The 21,420-nt window shown below is 47.5% G+C and overlaps 1 protein-coding gene across 1 annotated transcript in view; it reads right to left on the reverse strand.

Moving 5' to 3' along the window:
• The window catches only part of csmd2 (CUB and Sushi multiple domains 2), a 244,295-nt gene that overhangs the window by 17,277 nt on the left and 205,598 nt on the right, over positions 1-21,420 (reverse strand). Inside the window, exons 52-63 of the mRNA XM_030347780.1 lie at positions 17,094-17,288; positions 16,511-16,684; positions 15,999-16,172; positions 15,694-15,867; positions 11,988-12,176; positions 11,250-11,423; positions 9,019-9,201; positions 6,588-6,764; positions 3,857-4,036; positions 2,475-2,648; positions 1,951-2,124; positions 827-900 (exon numbers count right to left, since the gene is read on the reverse strand). Coding sequence (XP_030203640.1) covers positions 827-900; positions 1,951-2,124; positions 2,475-2,648; positions 3,857-4,036; positions 6,588-6,764; positions 9,019-9,201; positions 11,250-11,423; positions 11,988-12,176; positions 15,694-15,867; positions 15,999-16,172; positions 16,511-16,684; positions 17,094-17,288 — 2,042 coding nt within the window. The remainder of the gene's footprint in view (positions 1-826; positions 901-1,950; positions 2,125-2,474; positions 2,649-3,856; positions 4,037-6,587; positions 6,765-9,018; positions 9,202-11,249; positions 11,424-11,987; positions 12,177-15,693; positions 15,868-15,998; positions 16,173-16,510; positions 16,685-17,093; positions 17,289-21,420) is intronic.

Consider the following 21,420-nt stretch of genomic DNA (forward strand, 5'->3'; position numbering starts at 1 on the left):
TCCATCTCCATGGGAGGGTGGGGTTGCCGACATGAATAATTACTCAACAGTCACAGGCACACAGGCTCTCTGTAAAAAGATTGAGTGCAGGGATCGCAGCCACGCAGCCTCATTGGCTCCAATTAATGAGGTGACTTCAACGTACACTGCTCACCCTATTACATACAACTTATTGTTATTCAATGGATGAGGCCTCGTAAGCTGAAAACAATATGAATCATTTCCCGTACAGAGGTGATACGTTGTGATTACCAACAGCGTGCGTGGAACGTAGACGGGACAAATCTGGAAATTGTCTTCAGAACCCCCCCTGAGGTTAGTGGTATACAAATTGACATTTAGGCATTCAGACGCTTTTATCAAAAGCAACCTACAAAAAATATATCGCTGTCGGTACAGTAAGGATGCTACTAGAACCAAGTGCCAAACACTTACAATTGCTAGGTTTTCTCATTCCCCATATGCAACAAAGACAGCTAGAATAAGAACCAAATGCTTTTCTCAGTCAAAATCTTGTGTTTCTTTACCACAAACACACATTTTCCTCTTGTAGTGTAACTTCTTATTTATTGCAACTTAGTTTATGTAAAGGGCTAGTCCCTTCCAATGAATTTCCTTAGCATCACTATTTCACAGATGTACAATACAAACATTACAAACAAGTAACAAACAGCTGACTGTTGACATCAATGATAGTCTCATACCAAAATCAAATAAACAGTTATTAACTTGAGTCTTTATTTTGTGTACGTGTTATGATTACATTCCTACATTCTAGGGCCTCTGCTAGCTCATCACCAAGAGCTCCATTTTCCAGCATCCTCACCTGGTAACCTTGGCTGTTGTTCTGGCTTCCAAACATCGGGATGCCTGGGTCCCCACAAGTCGTGTGACTGGGATCTGAAATGGAGGGCAGGTGAATTATGACGTTACACAGTCCTTTTGAACGTGGATGTGCGTTGGATGGTGTGACTTTTGGTTATTCGCAGAGCTGATGTTTTTCCCCGAGCGATAATTTGAGATAGAGGCAGTGGGAGGGGTGTGTTTTTTCACCTAACCCTCCCTGGGTGACATATCGTCAGACAGGGGCATGTGGACATACAGCCACGGAGTAGTATTGGTGCACTCACACACACACACACACACACACACACCTGCAATAACTTATCTATTCTTCTTTCACACAGACATTAATCCTTTCAAGAGATTAATTAGCAAGACGGTCTGATCACACAAACACAAACACACACAACACACACACACACACACACACACACACACACACACACACACACAAAATCGCAGTAATACAAATCATGAATCCCCTAGGTCGCTTGAAATTCATGACTTTAATCCAAAATACATCATTAATATGATTTGATGAAGTTTTATACAACTGTTAACAACTGCTCCTTGTCAAGGGAGATGCTTGTCCTAAATCCTTGCATTTGTTTTTTAATTTTGGTCTGAATCACTAATTCCTTAGCCGCACTAGACTCCAGCGTGGTATTAATTAAAGCCACTCATTGTTTTACACCCTGTGGCAAGAAGGCCTATTACTAATCCAATAAGATAGTAAGCATGCACGGCTAACTGACCCATACTTATTTCCCCTGTGATGCAAAAGGCTTTATTTATTTACTATGTTCTGTATTTGTTTAATCTTTTTAAATGGTGGCTTGTCTGGCTAGGGCAGGGAAGTCGGACAAGAAAGTTTGTTAAAACAGAGAATGAATCACTTAGGATAACAGCGTCGGCCACACCACACCACAATTATAAATGGAATGACATGTAGCTTACGAGGCGCAGGATCCCAATCAAACGCTGGTCGCCAATCGACCAATTCATTCAAACTATGGATTGCCTGATGTGGTTGTGGTTAGCGCACTAGCAACATGAACCACGGCCGCCACCCCTGGTCCTCAAGTATCCCACACCCCCCGTCCTCACCTATGCAGGAGGGCTGCGTGCCGCTCCAGGTGCCGTCGTACTGGCAGTACCTCCGGGTGGAACCCACCAGCACCAGCGGGGCGTAGCAGGAGAAGGAGACAGAGGACAGGTAGGTGAATCCGCGGTCTTCCCTCCGACCCTGGGCCGGGATGCCCGGGTCCCCGCAGAACACAGCTAGGAGAGAGAGGGGAACGGGGACCAGAGAGGGGGACAGTGTTAGAGAGAAGGTGGGTGAAAGAGGGAGAGAGACGGATGCAACAGAGAGGGGGATACAGTGACATGAAGATTAACGGAGAGAAAAAAGAGACAGGGAGATGGAGAGATAGACCAAGGACGGGAGATTAAAAGATAGAATAGAAAGAGGAAGACATATTCATTGATATTCAAATCCAATAATAATCCTCTACAAAAAACCAACAGAAATGGCTTATTTAGACTTTCGATGGGGCTTGCACTAGAGTGAACGACACACACAGACACACAGACACACACACACGTGTGCGCGGACGTTCCACATCACTTACGGAAGCACTGGGGCCTCTCTCCGCTCCAGTTGCCCACGCCCTGGCAGGTGAGCACGGTGGGCAGGGACAGCTGGTACCCTTGGTTACAGGCGTAGCTGATGCTCGCGCCCCAGATGAAGTCCGTGCCCACCACCTGGCCGTTGGGGATGACGGGGGGTGGGGCACACACGATGGCTGCCGGGGAAACAATTACGGCGAAGGGAGAAACAAAAACGTGGTAAGCATTGAGGCGCGGTCCACACGCTCCAGTCTGCATCCCCATTCGCCATGGCTGAGTTCCCTTTGACGCGTTCCTAAGCGTTTGCTGCCAGATAAACTGGCCACCCCTTTCTCATTAGCCGTCTTAATTGTGTCTGCTTAGAGGGAGAGAAATGCTCACTCGACTCAAGCCAACTGAAGACAACAGTTGTTTAACTACCACAAAAAGACGAGAAAGAAAACTACCTAATAATCCTCCAGTTGCCGCTGTTAAAATGTTGACCACTTTGAGCCATTGCTCGCTTATATTACTACTACAATAACAACGATGACAATAAGTATATAGTAATACCACTGCATTTAGCTAGCATCCCAGTTAGTGCCACACACTTGCAATCTAGTGTCAGACACTCTCCGAAGAAATCCCAGGTAAACAAATGCTTGTTTATAAAGCTAAACCAAATGGTTGTTTAATATATAGGTAAGGTCTGAGTTGTAAAGAGAGCGCGGTAGAGAGCAAGAGTTTGAAACTAGGCTAAAAATACATGCCCTCCCCTTCCTGCTCCGTCCCTCCCTAGTGCCATGGTGAAGTGTTGCATTCACGCACCTGTGATTGACAGGTATGATGGATTGCCCGGACCAATCAGGGAAAAGATGCCCTAATTGGTCCTCAATGAGCCGGGAGCTGTCTCATACAGAGGCAGGAGCAGTCCCCTTGAAACACATATTCTCATAGCACATTTCACTCACTAATAGCTGACGTATGGTATGGCATTTCTAACAAATTACATTGAAATAATAGCTCTTAAATCTGACCTACACCTTATTCCACTCATACCACAGTTACAAACCACGAGTAGATATTACTTCCATTCATCTATAACGTGGGTTTCATATCGACCTCATCAGCTGAAATAAAAACATTCCTCCGCTGCACTGTGAGCTTGTTTTCACATTGCCTAGGAAACCGTTGTATTTAATGTCGAACTTGGAGCGCGTTGATTCGTAACCGTATAATGGCAGGGGTGTCCCCTTATTAAAAACGAATGCACACCCTTGCAACGTTATTCACTAATCAAAATGCAGCATTTAACGACACTGTGGTATAAGCAGGTTTTCCTGTTGTATCCCTACGGCGCCGGCGCCTTACTCCGCACCACCGGGGAGCTCTCACGCCCTCGCACCTTTGCACTGGGGCTTGGTGGCATTCCACGTGCGGTCCTTGGTGCAGACCAGTGAGGAGGCGCGGTCCACGTCCATGGTGAAGCCCGGCGAGCACTGGAAGCTGACCCGGTGGCTGAAGGTGAAGTCGTTGCCCGTCCGCACGCCATTGGCCGGCACGCCCGGGTCGCCACAGTTGATCACTGGAGAGAGAGCGAGAGAGAGAGACAGAGACAGAGACAGAGACAGAGAGACAGAGACAGAGACAGAGACAGAGAGAGAGAGAGAGATAGGTAGAAAGAGGCAGAGACAGGGGTTGAGAGGGAGAGAGAGAGAGGAATAGATAGAAAGAGGGAGAGACAGAGTGCGATAGGGAGAGAGAGTGCCACAAGAGTGAGAACAAGCACAACAGAGAGCTAGTAATCACAGAGGAAGGGGGCTTGAGATGGAGATGAAGGTTAAAGGGATGTGGTTGTGTGTTTGTGTATGTGTATGTGTGTGTGTGCGTGTGTGTCCGTTAAATGCGTGTGTGTCTTTCTCAGTGTGTGTGAGTGTGTGTGTGTGCATGTGTGTGTGTGTGCGTGGGTGTGTTTTTGTGCGTGTGTGTGTGTGTGTGTGTGTGTCTGTTAAATGCGTGTGTGTCTGTGTCTTTCTGAGTGTGTGTGAGTGTGTGAGTGCTGGGACGGAAACAAGATCAAAAGGGAACACGAGATGAAAGGACCGACGGCTGAGAAACTGAATTAATTGAAGGTAATTTTGCCGTTGATACGATTTTCTACCTCATCATGTCCAAACCACATTACTGTTGCTGATTACATTTGCCCAGCTTTTGATTGTATTGAGTAAAGCGGGGAAATCAATGACATACACTCGAGGATGAAATAAACTCTCCAGTTTACATTCAGTTTACAAACACACACACACACACACACACACACACACACACACACACACCACACACACACACACACACACACACACACACACACACACTGTGTGTGTGCGTGCCGTGAAGGCCTGTGGCTAATGGACTGTCACATGTGTGCTGGCTTGGCCGTTGTTCCTGAAGACTGAGGTTGTCTGCCGGCGCTAACCAATTCAAACAGCCACCATATGAATGTGCCCACACACACCTCAAACACACAACCGCAGCCAAACATACACACACACACACGCGCCAAAAAAAACAATTATGCTAAAGAGCAACGGTAGCAAATGAGCAACAATCCACTACATTTTAAGGAGCAGTCCAATATACCAGGATAATATGCAGAATGATTCTGATGAAGGTCTTAAAGGAGTGGGTAGGGGCCAAGGTGATGGCTATAGGTATGCTATTGAAATGGGGGATTGAACCAAGGACCTCTAGAACTTCTCATAGAAACTGTGGAGACTCTAAACCTCTATTGTAGAGAGTAGTGGATCCCCCTTGTCCTCCTTACTCTAGACATCTTTGAAAAGATGCTGAAGCCATACCAGCTAAATAAAGTCTTGCATCTTGGATAAAGTCACTTTGGTTAAGAACATCAGCTAATTAATTCATAGTGAAACGCAAGTATTAAACATCTGTAGTATAGTTAAAAATAGACAACATTGGTTCTGCAAATATATACCGCTTATGCTATTGATGCTATGGAGCGTTATTCATTTCAGCCTGTGAATATTAACTAAATCCGTAAGAGCCCTTATCTTTATTCACTACAGCTTCTGAAGCAGCATTGTGTTCTCAAAGGTCCGCTGCTTTCAGCCAGGCTCGTCGTGAATGTTGCAATACCTCTATTTTCCTTCTGCTTAGATCGTTGGCTGGGAGCATTCTGTGCACACAATAGCCGCGTACTGTGCTTTTGAATAGACCAGCCAGAGACCAATCTCACACATCCTTTCTCTCCCTTTATTATTTTATGACATCCCAACTCAAATCTATTCTAGGTTATTGAAACAAACCTAAGAAAGCACATCTCTCTCTTCTGCAACAAAGCACGGAAAAGCAGCACTGAATAGTAGCAAATGGGGCAATTGATACGTTTTAAGCATGCGCAAATCACCATCATAATAATTCAGACTATTGAATCCCATTGGGGATTCCAAGAACGAGCACAGCGAGAGAAACCACAACAACAGCGGAATACGACGAAGACCAGAGTGTCACTGACTGTGCCTTCCATTATGAGACATTTTACATCCTGTTCCTAATTGGACACAGATGATGACACTGCAGTATTTATTACGGAAAGTCCAGTGTTTAGGGTCGGCGAAAAAGGTTTTGGGTTCATGCCTGACTGAGATGCCCAACTTGATTCAAGATTCAAGAGATCCAACAGTAGTGAAATACAAAAGTGACACAGAAGGCGTGCAATATAAGACAAAAAGATAAAAAAAAGATGGATACAACTTGATTTAAAAAGTAAGAAATAGCTAATACTTTACTTATCTATTATTTTATTTTATGACAATGTTTACATGTGAAGCACTTTGAGTCTGCCTTGTGTATGAAAAGTGCTGCATAAATAAAGTTACCTTGCCTTGCCTAGCAGCATGTAAACAGTGTAACAATGAATGAAGGGACTGTATACGACCTCCACTGTCTGTCAGGCACCAGTAGTGTAGGAGTTAGTAGGGTCACCTGCTCATGAATGATTTGTATATCTTAAAAAAAAAAACTTAGACTAATAACCACAATTCCTGCTAAAGGACTAAACGGGAAATAAATGAGGTGCAGTGTGGACCCTTTTATTTGGGCGTGTGCCTTCTTACCCGAGCATTCGGGCATGTTTCCGGTCCACGTGCCGTTGACGGTGCAGTGGCGCGTGAGCATGCCGGTGGAGTAGTAGCCCTCACGGCAGGCGTAGGTGATGGAGCGAGAGAACGTCAGGCCGTCGTGGACGGCGATCTGGGAGTTCCGTGGCGTTCCCGGGTTTCCACAGGAGACCACTGAGAGAGCATCGGCAGAAGGAGAGGAGAAGAAGGAAGGTGTCAGTGAGGGAGTGTTGACGCTCACACCTTTTGACAGGCCAGGATCAGAACGTGTTTGTATGCAAGTTTCTATCCGCCCTGCAGCGGGTTACCCTAAACCAAGAGAAAATGATCCAAACTGCTTCTTGTCTTCTGCCCCTGAAATATCAAATATGTCTGAGAAAAAACGATGGCCTCCTTCTGCTTATGATTTGTACACTCAATGAACTATTTGCACAGGGACACTCTTTTTTTTTTGAATCATCCTTAACTTACTAAATCTTATATTATTAATCTTAGTATTAACGGCTACCTGTAGTTAAGCTATTCATTCTGTGTATTAATATTTGTTCCTTGTAATTTTCCTGTTTAACTGGATGACTTAAATTATCTTTAGGATCGATCCATCTTTCTATTGCGCTCTTCATCGATATGCAACCACATAAACCATCCCCGAGCCTCCCCCAACTCCCCGCCTCAATGCCTACAATTGCTCCACTTTGATGGACGTACGCTTCGTCTGGGTTGAAACCTTGGTGTATGCAACCCACCCTAACCACCCACCACTGATTGCTCTGTTCATTACACGATCCAGCTTGCCCCCTGGCCTTCAGAGCCCACCACCACCATCACCACCACCCCATCTCATCCACCCTTCCTCCTCCACCCCCCAGCTATAATGACCAGATGTAGCCTTGCCTTGAAGTGCGTGCCAGACTAGAGCAGGTGGGCAGCATATGAGGTGCCACATGAGGGGGGAGACGGAACGGAGAGAAGGTAATGTTAGGAGAGAGTGAGAGGGCAGGGCGGTGCGGTACGGATGAGGGTTAGGAAAAGTAACTCAGGGAAAAGTAAATAAATCAGGGTAGGTGTTACGAGAAAAAGACGCGAGGTGGGTAGAGAAGTCCTATGTGTGGCCGCGGAATAACAGGGGAATATGTGATTAAAGGTCTTCCTTTGCAAAAAGTTGAATCAGAATGGAATTGGGATGTTTATCTATTGCCAAAGCAATTTCAGAGTAAAAAGCCTTCACGTATTTGGATGAGACTTCTGAGGAACTTTGTTGTAGAAATGAAGGCAGTGGATCAGAGTTTTCAGGGTGACACCGGTGACAACAGTTTGTGAATGTTGAAATATGTTTGGAGGTAGAAGTACATGCTGCCCTTTTCTGTGTGCTATCATTATTTTCATGTTTATTTTAGAAGTTGCTGTACGTCACTTTTCTAAATATTTCATAGTCTCAATGCGTAACATTTCAACTAGCCCACCGGTTAGAATTGACCTGAACACATCTGTAGTCATTGCTGAACAATAATGAACTCAATAATGTTAACAATAAAATCGGACCCTAAAACTGACTTATTCTACCAAAAATAAGATGTGCTTTGTTTACAAGAACCTAACTATCGACGCTTCAAAATCCCCTCCCACTCAAGCCAACCACACGGCCGAGCTACGGTGAGTCAGTAAACTGAGATTGGGGGGACTACTGTTATTGAGTTTTTAGAATTCTAACTGAGAGGGGCTCAATCTTTCACCTTGTGACTTTAATGGGAGCTCTGTCAAAGACCGCTGCTGCCCATTATTGATGGTCAATAAGAAAGTTATATGGTGGGTGTATGTGCACTTTTAGATCCAGATAACTTTATTGTACTCATCTTGAATAACCTACCTCTAAGCTTCAAACTCTAGCCTGCTCTCCACCTTTCCTCTATCATTGTTTGTCCTGTTTCTCCCACACGGTTTGCCCTGCTTTGCTCTGTTTGCTGGGTGGCATGGGTGTGCTAGAGTGGAATATTATGGGGAAGAGAGAAGGACTCTTGAGAGACTCAGAGCAAAAGCCCAATAGCGCAGGACAAGCTGAGTGGAAATCTGGTAAAAGTCGCCAATACACAATGAAACAATCTAGGAATGAGTGTGTGCAGGCAAGTGTGTTTCAGTCTGGTGTTAGTGTGTGTGTACGTATGTGTGTGTGAGTGTGCGTATGTGTGTTTACGTGTGTGTGCCCTTGGGAGTGTGTGTGTGTGTACAAGTCCCCTATTGATCGCCTCATTGGAAAATATTATTTCCCATAGGATCAACACGCAAAAAAATAATAAAATAAAAATCCACCACTATTTGGCGGGAAGAGAACTCCTCTACACATACACACAAATAATTCACTTAAACACACAAACAACACAAACACACAAATCCCCCCCCCCCCCCACCACTCTGAACGTGTGTGTCTCACCGTGGCACTCGGGTTGGGTGCCCACCCAGCTCCCATTGGCCAGGCAGGTGCGCTCCTGGGACCCCCTCAGCACGTAGCCCGGCTCACAGCTGAAGCGCACCAGGCTGCCCGGCCTGAACTCCTCCCCCAGACGGATGCCGTGGAAGGGGACGCCCGGGTCGCCGCACAGCCCCGCAGAGTCCCCTGGATGGTCGGACAGACCACCGAGGAAAGAAAGAAACGCATGAGTGACGATACAACAATGCGCCACATGTTCGGTATGAGGTGGGATAACCACGACGCTCTCAGGTGGCAAAGATTATATTAATTTTAGTTTTCAGTAAACATGCATGACAATAAATAATGATTAGACGTTATCGGATGGTTAATGCGAAGTATGATTTCCATTGCTCATGTGGCAAACCTCATACTATTAGGTTTTCAATGAGCAATGAAATAAAAAGCAAGTAATAAAATATACACAAATATAGTGACTTGATGTTTATGTTAATGTTAAATATGAAATATCACATGAATGACCTGTTCGTATGGCCAAGCCAATTATATCTTGTTTACCAATACAAATAAGCTAAAGCTCATTTGATGGTGCATGGCCATTATAACTCCGTGTCCACAAGATGGTGTTCTCTATTAAGTCACGCTTATATAAAACGGTACCGGCAGCAGGAAAATAGCCAACACTAATAGCATTAGGATTATGATAGATCAATGTACACAAATAAAGTATACCAAAATAGAGACTTCATTTGAATTTGTTTGCACTATGATAGAGACCTCGTTTGACTCCGTTCCAAATAATCACAAGGCATTTAGTGATCCTGCATATTGCTTTCCAATACTGTTTTTATAGTGCTCTGAGTGAACACAACTTTAATAGCGCTTAGCTCAGGAAGTGAGGGAGATGGCCACGAGAAGCTGGATTTTATAGTCGACAGAGAGAAAGCCAGCAATCTCCGGGATATATGAACATCATGAATTGTGACATTAAACTGTCAGGATGAATGTTTATTGTTGTCTTGTCTCGTCTTGCATCGGCTCATAAGTGTGTGTGTGTGTGTGTGTGTGGTGTGTGTGTGTTTGTGTGTTTGATAGAGTGTGTATTAATATGTGTATGTGGCTGTGTGTATGTGGGGGTTGTATGTGTGTGTGTGTGTGTGTGTGCGTTTGTGTGTGTGTGTGTGTGTGTGTGTGTGTGTGTGTGTGTGTGTGTGTGTGTGTGTGTGTGTGTGTGTAAGAGAACGGCCCAGAGGCATCGACCGTGTGTGTAACAAGTGTGTTCGTAGTCTTTCCTCCACAGTGCTTCCTCCAGTCTCCTGGGGCCTTTCGCTTTTACTTTCGACTGTTTAAACATGTTTACATGTAGTCATTGTTTGCCCCGACACTGACCATGGTGGCTTAACATGTAGGAGGGAAATGACCGCACACACAGACCTTGTAGTATATATACTTTGACTTTTTATACGTGTTAACATGCACTCATTGTTTGCTCTGCCACTGACCACATAGGCCTAACACGGCGGAGAAAAACAATCAAACACACACGTCTTGTATGAAATGAACTTGCAGAGCCGTGTGTGTATGTCTGTGTGGAGGAAGAGCTAAAGTCTATAAGCTATAAGTAATAGTTGACCTACCGACTACAACGGAGACTCCCCCCTTCCATCCCTGCGTCTACATGGGCCAATGGAATCGTGTTTATAGGGGATTTGCCCTTGAAGGCCTTGGACTGCACTCTATGGGTCTACCGCTGAGCTTGTGACCTACCAACAACCACCTCCCCCACCAGCACCCTAAAGCTCTTTATTTGCAGGCCCCGGAATTACAAGGGGCGTCTTGGGTGCTACGGGAGGGTGGTTTTACATCTGAATTAATCAAGTGCTAAAGGTACAAGAGGTTGAATAGAGGTTGGGGGAAAGTTCAGCAGGTAGCTCGCATTTCCAATGAACTGAGCACACCCTCCAGCACTCCCGGACTCACTCCCGCCTCAATCCCACTCCCTCCTCTTCTTTTACCCTTTAATTGTGTCTAAGGTGATCTTCCACTCAAAGTTAGCCCTGGCCTTCAGAACAAAGTGACACATTCACCGAACATTTAATCTGGGGAAAAACATTTATCGTCTTTAACTGAATTTGCAATCTGGGAAAGATAAAGTTCACGTGTTTTTTTTTATGGTTTCCGAGACATTATCCAGGCGAGCCCAGACGATACATTTCCCGCCTTTTTTTTTTTACCGGAGCAGTGTGGCAGTGATCCGCTCCAATGGCCGTCCAGCTGGCACATGCGCGTGGTGTTGCCGACGACGATGCGCTGGCCGATGCAGCTGAAGCGGATGACGGCGCCCACGGTGCGGCGGTCTCCGGAGATCTGGGCGTAGGGGGGCACACTGGGCCGGTCGCACAGCACCACTATCCAGGGGGACAAGACACACCAGAGGGGGTACACAGGATACAAGCCAACGATAAGTGTTATGGGGCCTCTGCCATATATGGGCATTGGCTCTGTGATCCGTGTCAACGAGCTACCGGAGGCTGGTTGACACGGAAACGGCCCTTGTCCTTTCGCTAGGCACACATACGTAAGTTGACTTGTAAACGGTTACAGGGCTCAATAAAGATGGGCATTAGCAACCCAAAAAACGACAGGCAGTTAAACGAGAAATGGCTTCGCTTTAGAAAATCCTACGACAAACGCGGCCACTGATCCAAACAACTCCATGAAAACCCAAATTTATTTTCCCCATTAACGACAGCGACGTAGGCGGGCGGAGCCCATAAAGACATTATAACATAACGACGTGGCATAAAAACTCCCCCAAAAAGTTCCAAAGCTGCCAAGAATCTATTACTTTTTCCAACAATCCTCCTCCCCCATCTCTCTCGATGCCCTTGTCAGCCGCAACCTTGTCGATAGTTTTTCCGAAGGGCACTGGCCTCCGAAATGAAGGAGATAAAAGCAGTCTGGACACTCACGCAGGCACTTGGGCAGCGAGCGGTCCCAGGTGCCGCCCCCCTGGCAGGAGATGGAGCTGGTGCCCAGCAGGTAGTAGCCCGGGTTGCAGCGGTACGACACGGCCGTCTGGAAGCTGTAGCGATGCGGCCCGCTGGTCACCACCTGCCTGTCGCTGTTATCAACCTTGCCGGGCTCCGTGCAGTTCACGACTGGAGGAGGAGGAGGAGGAGGAGGCGATGGTGAGGGATGGAGGTGGAGGAGGAGGAGGAGTAGGAGGAGGAGGTGGTGGTGAGGGATGGAGGACGAGGAGACGGTTATGGATGGAGGAGAAGATGGTGAGGAATGGAGGAGGAGAGGGTGAAGGAAGGGGACGAGGAGATTGTCAGCGAAGGAGGTCATGGAGGAGATGATTAGGGATGGAGGAGGGAGAGGATAAGGAGATAATGCAAGAGGGGGTGACAGGAGAAAACAGCGGAAGTGGGTGGAGGAAGGAGAGATTGAGAGCGCGATTAAATAACATAGCGCATGTGTAGAGACACAAACAACAGGTACACTCAAGCAAATGCACTTCATTTAGTATTCTTTGTGTCGGTTTCATTCTGAAGGTATGCCATACAATGCCATACATTTTTCCACAACATCCAAACCCCTACCTAAACCCATTATCCACTGCCCATCCCCTCATTGAGAGTTGCCAAAATCCTCTCCCCCGCAAACCGCCGCTCCCTCCACCTCTCCTTCGGCTGTCAGGCCCATTCCTTCATCCATCCACCCCCTTCTATCTGTCCAGATTAAGTATAGGAGACTGTGGAACCAAACATTTGCTGCCTTGCCATCCAGTCTTTTGCTAGTAGAGAGAGGGAGAGAGTTGGAGCGAGAGACAGAGATGGGATCAATAAAGAGAAAGATAAAGATGGAGAAGGAGGAAGGGACAGGGGAGAAGCAAGAGATGAAGATAAAGATTGGGGAGAGAGAGATAGAGAGAGAAAGAGAGAGAATGAAGGCTGAGAGAAAGAGAGCGATAGGGGAAACGGAGCAAGAAGAAGGAATAAATAGGGAGAGAGGGATAAGGAAAGAGGGAGAGATGGATAGATGGCTGGAGCTCAGTGAAGAGGAGGAGCGGAAAATAAAAGCTCAAAAACGACCAACTTACACATTGCTTTTCCCATTGGGGAGAACCTCGTCAATGAAGTCAGATGAACACTTCTCACCCCAATAAATTCTGATATACTGAAACATTAACAGGCTATTCACAGCCCCCAACGTGTATGTGTGTGTGTATGTGTGTGTGTGCATGCATCTGACGTGTGTGTGTGTATGCGTGCGTGTCTATGTGCTTGTGAGCGTGTGTGTGTGTGTGTGTGTGTGTGTGTGTGTAAGCATTTGCATGTGTGCGTGCGTCTGACGTGTGCCGCTATCTAGCTCTTGGCCGCTAACCCATCCTCATTCAAGCGCCCACGTAGACATTTGCCCTGCCAACGAGCGTCGCCCCCTATACCGCCCCCGTCCTACACCACCCCCACATCCGTCCGTGCATTCCCTTCAGCCAAAAATTAAGCCATTGTATACTTATGTGACTAAAAGCACTCTCTCTCGGCTGTCGAAGGGCTAAATCATCTCTCAATTACCTATTTTAACGGATTCCCTGCAGTTGGAGTGCCAGCTAACCCACGGTGCTTTCATTGTAAACTCTTGCCGCGCTACCAGGCACAGTCAAGAAAGGGCAGTCTATATTTTCCTTTTTTAAGTACACGAGCCAGCACAAGAGCTTAGCATGTCTTATTCAAAGCAGAGGCAGGAACCTCACAAGCCGTTCCTTCCGTCAAACAACCTGACCTCACCTCAGACAGAACGTTTTAAGAGAGATAATGTGGGTAAAATAAAGGAGGGGAATTTATATTTTCCCTTCCCCGGCCTCTTCTCCCCCCTCTTGCTCTTCCCCCAAACAGCTGCTAAGGGAGTTGTCACATGTATTTATTCCTTCATTGTTGCATTGTTTTCCACGTGTGTGCCTTCATTTGCCGGGACGTCAGCAGAAGACACCGAAAAAAGCCATTGTTTAGAAAGGGGCCGTCTTAAAACCTGAATGTCGTTGACGTTTTGTGTTCTGCAAGCATCTCGCACGACATGAAGGGAGAGCGAGGGGAACGCGTCAGAGTCCATGAACCGCGCTGATGTCTTCCTCTTGGCACTTCATGTTTGGGGAGGTTTTTTTCCGTAGGTAAGCGAAGGTTCAGAGTCAGGACACCGGGAGTGTGCGCGACGCACGCGTTCACGGCTGTCGAATAGGGCTTGAATTACTGTAATTAAGGTGATAAATGTGATTGACGGAAAAAAGGGACCACTAAGCAGCTTACGCTTCCCTGCACGGCACACAAGAGTATAATACGCTATCAAAACATCCACGCAAATCCTAGCAAGCCCACTCACTCACTTGTGTGAGCGCCCACACATACACACGCTCACCAAACACACACACACAGACCAACTGCATCTAGAAGTCAGCTTCGGTATGGCAACCAGGCAATGCTAATATGGCGTCTACAGCCGCAGAGCAGTTTGAAGAATGCGTCGTCTGGGAAGAGAAATCTCATCTGCTTATGCATGCCGGCTCTGAATACACTCAACTGACACACACTATCTCAGAGACTCTCTGATATTTTAAAACTTTTTCTCACGCCAACAGAAGGCCAAAAGCCCCGCACAGGCTCCAAACGTCCTCATGTGAAGCGAGGTTTTAAGGCAATGCCTCATTGGACCCGTTCACCGGCCCCGGACCTCGTAGCAGCGGACCCTTGCGCTTCAGCGATAGGGCTTTAGAGCCCACACAGGTGTTCAAAAACTCGGAAGAAAAACAAAATAAAGAATGAATCTGCGCAGAACTGTGAAGTTCGCGGGGCACTTCCCCTCCCTGAGAAAATGCAGCGTTTGTATCGGAACCCGAGTTCAAATTAGGAGGCACGACGTCTCGGAGGTCCGCTCTCTCTCTGCTCAAGGACCCCGGCAATTGCTTTTTCGTCCCCGTCCTTTATTGTTATTACCTTAGTTTTGTTTCTCTGACAGGCCCCGGCCAGCTTTGGGGCATAATAATGCAGGCCCCAGCTGGGGAGGGACCGCATCAAATAAATATTAACCTAGAAGGCCTCGCAGACCTTGTTCGGGTTCAGAACAGGTAATTAAATCATCCTGCCGCCGTCCCTGATTTTTTTCTCCCGGTTTGAATTTCCACTAATATGCTCTTTTTAGACCCTTCCTCCCCCCTCTGGGTTGTCTCCAACCACTCATTTCCGCTCGCCCGGATGATTCTGCTCGCCTCGGTTAATGCAGGGGGAGGAGGACGTGACCTTGTGTGGGGAGTGTAATCTACATACCCACCCACCCACCCGCAGAAACATACCTGATACCCACACAGGGATCCTATCGTCTGTTGAAAGCACAGTCACTTCATTTAGCGCAGAGTCAGTCACCATGGCTGGTTACGGCCATGCATAAAAAGCATAAAAACGGCAAACAGGATTCCAATGCCTTCACGCCAAAGGCGTATGATATATATGATACGCACCAACACACAAGGGGGGGAGGCACCATTAGGCAAGAAGTCACAACCAGCGGCGGCAAATTCAAATTCCCCAAGACAAATTTGAATGAATGCTTGGCTTCGTATCCTATCACACACACACACAAACGGACACACGTGGGAAAGAAAAAATGCAATCACACGCTTACTTTTACACCTGGGGAGCGGGTTGCTCCACTGCCCGTTGGCCTGGCAGGAGGACTTGCCCGTCCCGTGCAGAACATATCCCGTGTTGCACACGAAGCGCACGGCGTCGTTCAGGTTGAACTGGGTGCCCTGGGTCAGCCCGAAGGTGGGGTTACCGGGGTGACCACAGGTGATGGCTAGCAAAGGCACAATGGAAGAAGTTGCGATGTAGATAAAGACACATTATTTTTTTGGATGTAAACCTGGATGAACAGTTCCGGTTCGAGACCTGAATCATAGCTGAGTAGGGGGGGGGGTGGGTACTTACGGACACAGACGGGAGTGTTGCCAGACCAGCGGTGGTCCTGTTCACAGATGCGCACCGACACGCCGATGAGCCGGAAGCCCGGGTTGCACTGGTACACCACGCTGCCCCGGTAGTTGTAGTTCTCCCCGTTGATCTGGCCGTTCACGATGGGCTCGGGGTTTCCGCAGTGGCCAGCTTTAGGAGACACAGTAAAAGTATTATGTCTTCATCTGTTCGCATTAGCCCTGAGGCGCAGGCAGACACATGGCGAGTGCTCTGCACAGCGGCCCCCTTTGCGCAGTTGGTTTTTAAATGTACGCCCCGGCAAAAACAATATGGTATGTGACTCCCAGCAGGATGGGGGAAACCACCGGCTCATTGATGAAACTAAATGGTGTTTTTTTATGTGAGTCACTTCGGACACCATCTGCTAAATGACTAAATAGTAACTTGGCAGCGAAAACAGAGTTTCCCCTTTTGGAAGCACACATGATGAAGCATAACCCGGTAGCGGATCATCCTGCGGATCTCACCCAGGCACTGGACCTGGGATCCACTCCACAGGCCGTTGGACATGCACTCCCGCACCCGGGAGCCCACCAGCGTGTAGCCCGTGTTGCAGGAGAAGATCGCCGTAGCTCCGTACACCGTCAGCGTTCCGATCTTGTGTCCGTTCGGTGGCGTGCCCAGGTCTCCGCAGGCGATGACTGGGGCGAGAGAGAGAGAGAGTTAGTGAGTGAGTGAGAGAGAGAGAAAGAGGGATGGAGAGGGAGAGGGGGAGGGCGAGCGAGAGAGAGAGAGAGGGGGGAGAGAGGGAGAGGGAGACGGAGAAAGAGAGCGAGACAGAGAGTGAGAGAGACAAAGAGAGAGGGACAAAGAGACAGACAGAAAGAGAGTCGAGTCATGGAATAACAGAATCAATCATGTCTTCTTATTGATCGATCCTCTATGGTGGAACGGCCACAGTCGATGTGCACTTGGAGGTTATTAAAGCCATTTGTATGCATTATGAGTTCGGCGAGAAAATATTTTTGAAGTGAATGCATATTGGTACTGTTTGGATGACGCATCAATCAAAGCTAATTCCATTTTGTGGTTTGCGAAGATCACACTCACTCTTGCAGGCTGGCCGAGGATCTGGGTAGTCCCAAGTGCTGTTGGCCTGGCAACGGATGACCCTTCGACCCCTGTAGTAATATCCCAGGTCGCAGATGAGCATCATGATGGCATCATATTGGTTTTGAGTGCCGTAGATGAGTCTCCATCTTCCGTGATCCACGGCAGAGTGGCTGATGTCCTGGCAGGAACCCGCTAAAGGGATGGACGGTAAACCACAGGACAACACACACTGAAAACTATATCTAGTATGCATGGGAGTAGACTGTTTATATAATACCATAATTTACATAATGTCTATGCATGTTTCAATCGATCATGTGACTATGCATGGGTTTACTGTGATGATTTATTTATGGGATGCGCCATCTTAAAAGCAATTTATATTAATGATCGCTGTATATATGCTCTATATACTCTGGAATATGGTCTGGGATACCTATTTTGGGAAATAAATGTATATGCACGTCTGTATTTACACGTCTATGAAAAGCTTAATTAGCTGTGGACTAATTCCTACACATCATTTTCTACCTATCAGTTCATTCTGTACAAATGCCCTGCTCCAACTGAATTACTTTTGCATTCAGCTGGGAAACATTGCCTCGATAATCAATGGAAGTATCTCCACGGGCAACGAACGCAATGCGTCAGACGGCGCTGACCAAACAAAATAAATCGCTAACGCTCGATGGCGCTAGCTTAAAGTCACCACTTCCCCTCGTCATTATACATTGGTTCCAATGTTAAAAAATAAAGTTTTGGCAACTCTCCCCACGGAGCACAGCAGAGAGTGGACCTAGCACTGATGAAGTTTCAGCAGGGGTGAGGAAGACTTACGCATGCATCTGGGCGGGGCCTCGATGGCGCTCCACCGCCCGGACTCCTGGCAGACCACCGAGGTGGTGATGGGCCCCTGGAGCCTGAACCCGGGGTTGCACTGGTACTGGGCCCTGGCTCCCAGGGTGAAGTCCTGGCCCAAGATGCTACCGTTGACCGGTGGCACCGGCATCCCGCAGGACAGCACTGGGGGAAGGCAGCGAGTGAGAGAGTAAATGCACCTTTTTTTTTGTTTATTGTTGTTTGAAATACACCTGAGATGTTTCGGTGGTTTGTTGCTCCGACCGTTTGATGCCAAATTGAAAACATCTGCGTCGCGGAAAAATGTGTTTGTTTTTCCAGGAAGGGAGCCCATACTAATAAACCAGCGTTGTACCCAGAGTTCACCCCCCACCAGTCCCAGTATAGAGTCACACCTGCTGTTTGAATACACTAGACAGTTCTGCACAGAAACATCGGCTTCGTTCCGATACGCCCGATGGTAAATAGTGGACTCCAGAGCCAGCGCGAGTATTTTATGCGGGAGAGCTGCACCTGCTGCTGTTTTGACCAGACTGTGAGTGGATGCCCGACCGACTCACCGTCCATCGTGAATAGCAAATACTAGAGTCCCCATGCAAGATGGAGGCTGTTTTTTCTCAGGTATTGTCCGGTATGGTGGATGGTTTACACACAAGGATGATACATGTCAACTTGGTTTACAGCATGTACCCATCTTTTTATCTTCAGATTATCTTCTTTTAATTTATATATATATTTGTATGGTTGTTTGATGCCTTTATGGACCAGAAAATATAGAGAGACAGGAAAGTGGCTTGAAAGAGAGAGGCAATGACATGTATCTGCAAGTCGTAAAATAACCTTTGAGTTTGTACAAGGCACATTGGCTGCGTGGTTAACACACACGTGGTTAGCTCATTAGCATCGGGCCACCAAGTCTACCCCCGAAGATTACCTCCAAGGTTTTTACTCGAAATAGACTTTGCATCTTATGGAAATCACTACAAATGATCAAATCAGCGGGTGAGCCCCAGTAAACATAGTAGACGCAAAATGCGAGGCTGTTGTCATCCCTCATGGGTGCATCATAATAATCGTACACCGCTGTGATCTTTATAATGCCAGAACAATGTACTGAAACAGATTGTCGGAGCGGTTGGCATAGAAAACAAAAGCGTCAGCTGCAAGAGTCCTTTATTCCCCCCCCATTCCCTTCCCCCCCTGTGCAGTCAGCAGTGTGCGACACAACTCTCAACCGTCAACTTTATTAAGACGAGATTAGGGAGACATATTCGCAGCTTCCGCAAATATGTGTGCAGTCGACCGCACTAAAGGTCAACACAGGGTCTATCCACCGTGCGAGGGGGTGGCAGCTCACGGAGCAGCGCTTCTCCCCCTACAACCGCTTACTCTCCTGCTCCCGCTCTGACCCCTGTCCGGCCCCGCCCTCCCGGTTTACCTTGGCAGAGCGGCACCGGGGCGTTCCACTGGTAGATGCCCTGCTGGTTGCGGGTGCAGGTTGCGCTGCTCTGGCCCACCAGACGGAAGCCCTGGTCGCAGCTGAAGCGCAGAGTGCTGCCCAGCTTGGTGCCGGTCAGGCTGTGCACCGTGCCATTGAAGGGGTTTCTGGGAGGGCTGCAGTACGCCGCTGTGGTGGAAAAATAACATGCTTTGTCGATGGTGATATGGTGATGGCGATCAAAGAGGTGGATAAAAACACATTTCTGTTCAAACTTTGAATATGGAAGGAGGATTCTGTCACTGTGTTCGAGGTATGATATTATAGAGGAAACTGCCGGTCTTCCTGTCTTGGGTGGCAAGACAGAAAAGAGCCAACATTAATTAAAGTCTCCTTGCCCAGATCTTATTTTAATTAGCAAAGATGACCGTGAGATCAATATGAGTAAAGGTCAAAGAAAATTGAAAGGAAAGAGGGAATTGAATGAGATATGAATGTCCTGCAAATGTACCTTGAATTCACCAGCATTAAAGAACAGAACACCACATTCTTTAGGACTACTAAAAACGATGCCATTCTTGTGATATGCTCAGGGCCGGTATGACATTAAGAGCAGCAGGGTTGTGTATGTGTGTGTCTTCGTGTGTGTGTGTCTTCGTGTGTGTGTGTGTGTGTGTGTGTGTGTGTGTGTGTGTGTGTGTGTGTGTGTGTGTGTGTGTGTGTGTCTGAGGGGGTGTATAATAGGATGCTTGGAGGACAAGGACGTGTTAAAGCATGCCATCCATTACACTTAATCTCTAGGACCACATTACATCTCTATAAAAATGCAAATTATGCCCAAAACCACCCACATCCTCAAAATGAAACCTAACTACGGTTGGGTCGGGCATGCAAGCGCCAAGCACAGACAACAACTAAATGTATCAGCCATCAATGTTGACACCTGAATAAAACATAGCCAGCCTTTTTTCTACTTATAGTTTGACATAACACAAAAAATGAAAAACCCTCTGTTTGGACCAATTTTGGTACTGTTGAGGGAAACATTGGGTAAACCTATCATTGGCTGTAGAACAATTCCTTCAAAGGGGGTCGGACTGCATCAGTTCATCACCTTGGCAATCCCACAAAGGAATCCTGAACAGACACGGTGCCTTGACCCTTTATCAAACCATCTGTTGTCTTGACTTTACGGCCTTGACGTTCACTAGAATAAGACTTAGTCCGAGGCTAGCTTCAAAACAACAGGATGTTCATAGCCTTGCTGTTGTGTTGTGGAACACCTCCATCCTGAACGGTGGTGGTGGAGTTTGTCTGGCACACTCTTCCTCCGTCAGTCAGTGTAAATGACATCCGTGGAGGCACCCCAGCGCGCTCCTTCACTTCTCCCCCTTGTTCTCCCCCTCTCTTCCCCGCTCTGTCTCTCCATCTGTCTGCTTCTGTCTGTGGAAGGTACAGCCCGTCCCTTCTGCAATCAGGCCCTTCTGACGCAGGGGGAGAAGCAGATTCTTGTGTCACCAGGCAAATGGATTGAAATGGATAATAGACAGGAAAATGGGGACGAAGGGAGGGGGGAGGGGGATCTTGGTGTGCGTGTGTGTGTGTGTCTGTGTGTGTGTGACTATGTGTGTGCATGTGTGGGGGGCATGTGGGTTGTGTGTGGCTGCAATGGAGTGAGGGAGAGACAGAGACAGAGAGAGACAGAGACAGAGAGAGAGAGAGATTAAGAGATGAAAAACTGGAGCGGGATAGCCAGACTGACAGACAGACAGCCAAGAGGGACAGACAGACTGGTGGAGGAGAGAATCTTCAACAGGTCTTTGGGGAGGACGGGGCTGAACGCACATCTAAATGAGGCGAGTGAGTGACGTGGAATGAAAAAAGAAAGAGAGAGAGAGAGAGAGAGAGAGAGAGAGAGAGAGAGAGAGAGAGAGAAATGGCGAGTCTGAGATGGGGAAAGATAATGAGTATAGGGGGGGGGGGGGGGGGGGGGGGGGGGGGGGGGGGGGGGGGGGGGGGGGGGGGGGG

Source organism: Gadus morhua, chromosome 22 (assembly GCF_902167405.1).
Source record: "Gadus morhua chromosome 22, gadMor3.0, whole genome shotgun sequence".
Taxonomy (NCBI): Eukaryota; Metazoa; Chordata; class Actinopteri; order Gadiformes; family Gadidae; genus Gadus; species Gadus morhua.